Source organism: Grammomys surdaster, unplaced genomic scaffold, assembly GCF_004785775.1.
Source record: "Grammomys surdaster isolate TR1022 unplaced genomic scaffold, NIH_TR_1.0 262, whole genome shotgun sequence".
NCBI lineage: Eukaryota > Metazoa > Chordata > Mammalia > Rodentia > Muridae > Grammomys > Grammomys surdaster.
The window spans coordinates 2,899,183-2,906,836 of record NW_021604703.1 but is presented as its reverse complement, the minus strand read 5'-3'; the positions used below and the strand labels follow the sequence as shown (position 1 = coordinate 2,906,836).

At 53.4% G+C, this 7,654-nt stretch overlaps 1 protein-coding gene across 2 annotated transcripts in view; it reads left to right on the top strand.

Moving 5' to 3' along the window:
• Shroom1 (shroom family member 1) overlaps positions 1–6,163 on the top strand; it is a 10,959-nt gene extending 4,796 nt beyond the window's left edge. Inside the window, exons 1-8 of one of the 2 annotated variants that reach the window (XM_028775939.1) lie at positions 1,503–1,812; positions 1,914–2,887; positions 2,972–3,027; positions 3,634–3,831; positions 4,025–4,570; positions 4,657–4,795; positions 4,910–5,182; positions 5,284–6,163. In XM_028775939.1, coding sequence (XP_028631772.1) covers positions 1,946–2,887; positions 2,972–3,027; positions 3,634–3,831; positions 4,025–4,570; positions 4,657–4,795; positions 4,910–5,182; positions 5,284–5,616 — 2,487 coding nt within the window. In that variant the 5' untranslated portion in view covers positions 1,503–1,812; positions 1,914–1,945 and the 3' untranslated portion in view covers positions 5,617–6,163. Of the gene's footprint in view, positions 1–1,502; positions 1,813–1,913; positions 2,888–2,971; positions 3,028–3,633; positions 3,832–4,024; positions 4,571–4,656; positions 4,796–4,909; positions 5,183–5,283 lie in introns of those variants that run through there. The other variant, XM_028775938.1, reaches the window with a different exon arrangement.
• Positions 6,164–7,654: the final 1,491 nt, after the last annotated feature.

Sequence of the window (7,654 nt, the reverse complement as noted above, 5' to 3'; positions counted from 1 at the left end):
AGAGAGAGAGTCTGAACAGCCAACAGCCAAGGTAGACCTTTTAAAAGAGTTGACTGTTGACTATTCTCTTAGGTGCTGTCACTCAGTAGCTTCTTGCCCCCCTGAGGTCTAGAGAGTAGAAAGCCTTTGCAAAAAGATCCCCAACCCTGAGTGTAAAGACAGGGCTGGGCCTTGCTGTGCATAAAGAGTCACCAAGCATGGTCACATCAAGATGTCTGGCCCTAGGTCTAGGGAAGGCTCACCTGCCTCTCCATTTTAGGAAGGCTTTTTGCTCCTGGACCCACTCCCAGCAATGTATAGTCTCCTGCCTCATCTCAGAGAGATGCCCACCTGAATACCAAAGTGTCTGGGAAGCTCAAATGAGCCCGCTTTTAGACCACACCCCCGGAGTGACCACACCCCCGGAGTGTGCCACCCTAATCTCAGTACCCTAACCAAGCAGACCAAGGAAGACAAACTTCCAACATAGTTCACTGGGAGTCACAGATCCTCAAGCCTCAGAGCTGCTCTCAGCCAATCCCAGCACAGCCACACAGGCCTTCCCCCTTGCTCTGCCTCCTGGCACTGGGGAGAGATCAATTTCCAGCCAGTCCTGCTTGCCTGCAGGCTCTGTTTCTTCCTGATAATGCATGAGTAACCTGGTTATACCCATGGTGGCCAGGGGCTCCCCATTCTGTTGCCTTCCCCAGAAAAGACTAATAGGGAGGGGAGGGGGAGGAGAGAGGGAGGGAGAGAGGGGGAGGTGAGGGACATAAGACAGGAAACCTCTTCTACCAGGGACACCCCTCTACCAACTCCCCACGCCTCTGTCTGTTCCCTTGCCATTCAGCAACTATTTATTTAACATTGACTACATGCCAGCGCTGGTGCCAGGCACTGGGTGACAAGGGCAGGACCTGTCCCCAGGAAACTCAGGGGTGGGAATGGGAGGAGGAAATAGCAAACAACAATTGCAGAGTAGGGGTGACTCCTGCAAAGAACCTCAGGACCTCCAAGCTGAGTCCAGTGAGTGAAGAATAAGGGAGGTGGGCGTCTGCTGAAGATTCCTAGACAGAAGACAGAGTTGCGGCCCACCCAGTGTATTATTCTGGAATTTATGGCACTTAAAGTTGACTTATTTCCCACTTGGACTTTGGATTTTCTTGGAGAAAGAGGGACCATGGCAAGGGCTTTGACCAGGGTTTGCCTCTAGGAAATTGATTTTGGCTACAGTGAACTTGGAGGCATGCCTAGATTCCAGCCAGGGCTCTGCCGCCTACGACCTGTGTGTGTGTGTGTGTCTCTGGGCCGATCACTTCCTCCTCAGAACCGCGGGGTTCTCATCTGTCAAACAGCACCTAGGGAGATGAGGACTAAGATGCGGAATTATACTACACGCCTGGACCATAAAGGGCACAGAACGGGGAGGGCAGATTGTGAAGCCGCCTCTGCTCCTGCCCTGCCTCTTGCCTCCCTTTTCTGGGCTCCTCTGTGATCTCAATGTTCTTGTTTATCAGGGAGAGATCAAACAGAGACGCTAACAGAATGGCCAGGAAGCAGCCTGGGTGGGGCTGGGGTTTGAGCATGCCCCTGTTCTCAGCACTGCGGGAGGTGTCAGAGCAGAGGTGCCACTAGGGAAACTCGGGCAAGGGAGTGGACGTCAGAACTAAGGTTCCCAACGCCCAGACTAGCGCGCGTCCTATTGCCCATGCCGTGTCAACCTCAAAAGCTTCTCTACCATACTAAGGAGAAAGAAGATGCCAGAGCTAGGGATCATGTGACCAGGGAGGGGACGTGTAAGTCCCCAGTTCTCCGTGGTAAAGGAGCCAGCAGGTTGTCCTAGCCCTCGCTTGAACTCTTCACCCACCAGCCCATCTGTGTTTTGGTGATTTTTTATTGTTGTTGTTTTGTTTCTTCTTTTCGGCCCCCACCAGGTCCACTAACTCCAGTTCCCAACTGTACAACCATGGAGGCCCTGGGTACTGGGAGAGATCGCACCTCCCAAGCCTCAGCCCCTGAAAGCCTGGACTTGCGACGGTTGTCCACGTGCGCCGACTCGGCCTACAGCTCTTTCTCCAAGGCGTCTGGTGGTCCTGAGACGCGCACGCCATCCCCTGGCACCGAGCGCCTGCCTTACTTAGACTGGGACTACCTGCGAGTGGTTTGGGGCAGCCGATCCCCTACCTCGAAGGACGCTGTCCTTTCAACGACCCAGCAACCTGGGCAGGCAGTCGCTGGACACAGTGACCCACAGTCCCCAGAGGTCCAGGAAAACCCGGGACCACTAAGCAGACAAGACACCCCGCTGCTGTACGCGCTAGCCGCCGAGGCTGAGGCTGAAGCTACAGCACGCACCGCAGAGCCGCCCAGCCCGCCAGCCTCGCGGGCCGCCTACCGCCAGCGGCTGCAGGGCGCACAGCGGCGAGTGCTGCGGGAGACGTCCTTCCAGCGAAAGGAGCTCCGCATGAGCCTGCCCGGCCGCCTGCGTCCCGCATTCCCCGCGCGACCTCCCACGGTGCACGTGCGCTCCGCCTCCAGCAGTCAGGAGCTAGAAGCGGAGCCGGCGCGCACCGCGGCCCCGGCGCTGGGTGCAGCTAGCCGGGGGCGCCTCGCCAGCCAGCAGCGATTGTGCTGCTTCTCGGAGCCAGGCAAACTACATCGCGTGGGTTGGAGCGGTGGGCCCACGGGCGAGGGCTTGAGAGAGGCTTATTCCACACAGGAGTTGCAGCGTGGGATGCACGCTAAGTCCAAAGGGCTGCAGGAGACTCAGTCTCTAAGCACAATGGAGCTGAACTCCGGGTCCGCGGATCTTGGCAGTGCCCATAGGCCGGCGGGTCGGAGTCAGAGTGTTTCAGGCGAGGTCATGGGTTCCTGCACGGGTTCAGAAAGGACTGTGGCCGCTGTCCAGGTATGGAAGATAAAGGACGTCGGCTGGTGGGGGGAGGGGCGGCATTAGGAGACTATGTTTCAAGCCACTGTTTCCCTGTTCTAGACTGTTCCTCAAAGAGCAGAAACCCCCAGACCACTGCGTCAGACCAAGCTTTCCAGGTGAGAGACATGGGACACTCTGGGGACAAAGCTGTCTGGAATCAACTTTCACGGGTCTTACTTTAAAAAGGAATCACGGGTCCTGTATCCATTACCTTTCCTATTGTTGAGACCAAATTCCTAAGAAAGAGGACGTAAAGAAGAAATACTTATTTCCGTGGTTAAAGAGAGCGGAGTCCATCACAGCAGGAAGGCATGGATTTAGGCAGTGTGAGGTTCTGGTTATCCTCCATCAGGAAACAGACTCCTGCTGGTGCTCAGCGCTCTTTCTCTCTTTTCCACGTTTGCTCAGTCCTTGAACCCCCAGCCCATGGCATGTCACTGCCCACATTCAATCAGATTACAGTCTCGGGACACTCTCCTCACACATATACATCTTCCCTCCTCAGTGACACCTCTCTGGAAACCCCCTCACAGTCAGTCAGAGGTGTGTCTCCTAGGTAATTCCAAATCTAGTAAAGTTGACAATGATCTAATCATTACAGGACAATCTACCTGTCTCAGTCTGAGACTTCTGACTGTCGTTTGCAGACTGCATGCTCTGCTGTTTCTCTGGTGCAGTGGGAAGGGCCTCTTTCCTGGTCACTGTAGGCTCCCTGCCTTTAGGTTCTGGACCCAGAAGGAGGCTGCAGTGGTGTGTCCTGGAGAGGCCCTCCAGACCAAACCAGCTGGCTGTGGTCGGAGAATCTCTGAGATCACAGTGTCTACTCCGGGCCCCTCCCTCCCTGATGATGAAGTGTTCCTGAAAGAAGCCAAAACACCATCACCTCAAGATTCCCATGCCTCCCAAGGGCTCCCAACCAGGTGAATCCCCTCTTGTGTCCAAGCACAGAGAGACACTCTCCACACACATATACATCTAGAAAATGCCAGAGGGCTGGGAACTCTCTCTTGTAATGCCCAGGTGATGGGGATGGTGGCAAGCAGCCAGCCCTTGAAAAGGGAGCTCTTGTCTGTACCAGAGGCTTTTCTGATTCAGTATCCCTTCCACTTCCAGCACCTCCTACCAGCAGTATGAAAATGGCTTAAGCAAAAAAGCTGGTCAGTCTGCAGTCTCAGCAGAGAGGCCCCTCCGTGAAGTTCCAGGGCCCACGGGAGCGGACAACCATTGGCAAGAGGTGAATGGCTCTGTGGATCTCTCCAGACCTACAAGCACGCCTGAGACTACAAATGATGACATCCCAACCTTTGACACTAATGGGCCCACCGACCCCTCTGCAGCTACAGAAGAAACCCCCCTCAAGCCTCCCTCAGTCGATGTCTTGAGACCTTCAGACTCTGAGACTTCAGGGCCCCCTCAGCACACTTCCCTGACTTGGGGCCAGCTTGGTTCTAAGCCTACTTGGCCTAGTCGGCATTTTGAGGAGCTGGTTCAGGAGCTGGCCACACTGGATCCCTCTTTGAGCCATACTCTTGCGGCCCAGCCCGGTCCAGAGCCACCTCTGGGCCTGCTGGATGGGCTTTTTCCTGCTGAAGAGATCCAGAGTGCGATGAGGCCAGCCTGTGGGGAGGCTGGAGAGAAGGCTGGTGCATCGGAGGAAGGGTGAGCGACAGACACTAAGGACTCCCGATTCTGTGTATCTGCCGTCCAAGGCAGAAAAATTCAGAGAACTCTGGCTTTGTCCTCAGGTCCTGTGGACGCCACTTCACCCAGGACCTGCCGACTTCCCAGGAGGCTTCAAGGTCTGAAAACTCTACCCCCGACTCCGTGCCTGACCAATCAAGTGACCAGGGATTTCCAGAAGGAAACAGCACCCAGGCCAAGAAAGTGAGTGGGAGTAAGGTGGGCAGAGGGATGGAAGCTGGGTGGGGCTGCGGTTTAGCGACTTTGGAGAAATCCGGATGTGGTCCAGTTTTTGAACACCTTAGGCCCTCCCGGCAGGTGGAACTAGCCCGCCTCCTCCAAAAGATGCTGCAGGATCTTCACGTTGAGCAGGAGCGACTGCGGGGGATCGCCGCAGACTGGACCCAACGCAACGGAGTTCTGGAGGCTGCAGTGAGCCAGGCCTGTACACCCCGGGAGCTGGAAAGGTTCCGCCGGTTCATGACTGATCTAGAGCGCGTACTTGGTCTTCTGCTTCTGCTAGGCAGTCGCCTGGCCCGTGTAAACCTCGCCTTGGCTAGAACTGGCTCAGACAGCGACCCTGATGAGAGGGTAAAAGAGGTTGAGGTTGGGGGAAGAGCAGGGTTTGGAGGGGTCTTCGTTCTACCGCCGGGAGCAGCGATGTTCATTGCGCCCTCTCCCGGTGGTTCCAGGCCTCTCTGCTGCAGAGACTCCTGCTTCTGCAGCGACAGCAAGAGGACGCTAAGGAATTGAAGGAGCATGTGGCTCGGCGGGAGCAAACCCTGCGTCAGGTGTTGGAACGGGAGCTGCCTGCAGAGCATCTGCGCTCCTACTGTGTGCTATTAGCTGCCAAGGCCAGAATCCTGTCACAACAGCGCAGCCTAGATGATCGAATCCGGTTCCTTAAGGAACAGCTGGACATTATCTGGAGCGACCTCAGCCATCACCCCCTTTCTCCCAGACTGTCCTGGGCCCCAGGAATCCGTCCTCTAGACAAACAACCTTTTCTTGCTACCCTTATCTAGTTACAGGTGGTGGAGGTGGGAACATTGTCCCAGACTCACCCACAATTGGGGCCATGCTTTATAGAGAGCTGTCCCTTGAGGGAGTAGGGAGGAGTCGACCAGGCCTTCCCAGGACACATCTTCCCACAGTGTTCTCCTGAGACCTTATTCAAGTTTGTAATTATTTGGGAGTTAATTTGTGGGTCTTAAAAACTGCAGTATTCAAAGCCTGGCCTGGTGGTGTAGCTGTAATCCCGGCTATATAGGCGGCTGAGATGGGACAATTTCAAGTTCAAGGCCTATCTGGGCTACAGAGGGAACTCAAAGCCAGCCTTGACAACTTAGGAGACTCTGCCTCAAAATAAGACGTAAAAAGAGGTTCTTCCCTCATAGAGCATCCACAAAAACAAAGCACGACCAAGGATCATAAACACTGCGTGCTCCCCGTGTGATGGCGAGTCCCTCTGGCAGAGTTGGTGGGAGATGGAAGGGTGGAGAGAGAAGAACACTGCAGCTTAAGGTGTAAACAAGCACTGCATTTTCTCTTTTAATAAAGTCTCTAAGAGGAGCATGCGTTGCCTGCATATGACAAGGCAAAGTGAGTGAGTGTGTGTGTGTGTGTGTGTGTGTGTCTCATTGACAAAACTCCAGCAGCAGTCCAGGCTGACCAGACTGGAAGAGGAACTTGAGTGTCAGTCTGGCTCAGCAGTGTCTGGGGAGACTGGAGAAGCAGGTTTGAAAGCAGGAGGGGCTGAAAGCACTCCACTGCCCCTCCACCCCACCCAGGCAATTGCTAACTGCCCTGGTAACTAGATCACCAGCACAAAAGCTTAGGTCTTGGGCCAGTGATATGTCTCAGCTGGCAAAAGAACTCGATGTGCAAGTCTGATAACCTGAGTTCAAACCCCAGATTCCACAGAAGAGAACCAACTCCCAGAAGATGGTCTTTTTTTAAAATTTATTTACACACACTGCTGCTGTCCTCAGACACACCGGAAAAGGGTATCAAATCCCATTACGGATTCTAACAGCCACCTTGAGGTTGCTGGGAATTGAACTCAGGACCTTTGGAAGAGTAGTCAGTACTCTTAACCACTGAGCCACCTCTCCAGTCACCAGAAGTTGTCTTTCAACCTAACATGAATGCTGTGGCATTGACATACCCATACGCAAACACATGGTTTTATCTAACCATCACCAACCAACTATACCACCTCCAAAATAAATAAATAAATAAAGTCCACTGAATTTAGAGTCTGTCATCATAGCACTTGCCAGGCAGAGAGAGGTGGGAGGGTTTTCTTGAGAACCATGAGTTACAGACCAACCTAGCAACTTATTGAGACCTTTCTCCCTACATACACACCTCAAAACACAAAATATATCTTATCCAGCTGTTAGTTGGAGACCAGCTCCGAATCAGCCAGACAGGAAGGGAGCAGAGGGAGTTGAAGATGAGACCTAAAGTCCCAGAAAGGCAGCTAGGGCTTGTACTATGTTTGGAAAAGGCTGACTGTGGAGTGGTATGTGATGGTCCAAAACACAGGACAAACCTGTCTCTGTTTGTACAGCAGGCCCACACAGACAAGCAGCTTTTCGAGTTAACATGAAACTGGCTTCAGTATCTCAGCTGCAAACACCAGGGCTAAGAATATTTTCTCTCAAAAGCTCAGGGTATTTTTGGAAGTTGGGCACATTAAAGGGAGCGTGTATGTATATTTAAAGCCAACAGACCTCAAAGCGAGAAATCGCTGCTTCTGGGCTTGTTTTCTGATGCGTATTGTCACTAAGTGCAAATGGCTGAGAGTTGTAAATGGCCGTATTCATACTAAAAGCATCAGTTGCAACAGTCGGGCTATTGAGCACAGAACAATGTTCTCATTGTGAGATTTTATAAAAAGCATATGGGGCTCCTGCAGAGGCCATTGTGGGTTCTAACGTTATGCTTTCCTCTTGTTGCTTTGAACCCTGTGGGCAGGGTCTCGGCACTAAGGTCTCTTGGAGGAGCCTTCTGCATGGAAGCTACTAATCTCTGCTTGCTGTCCTATGCAACTCCCAT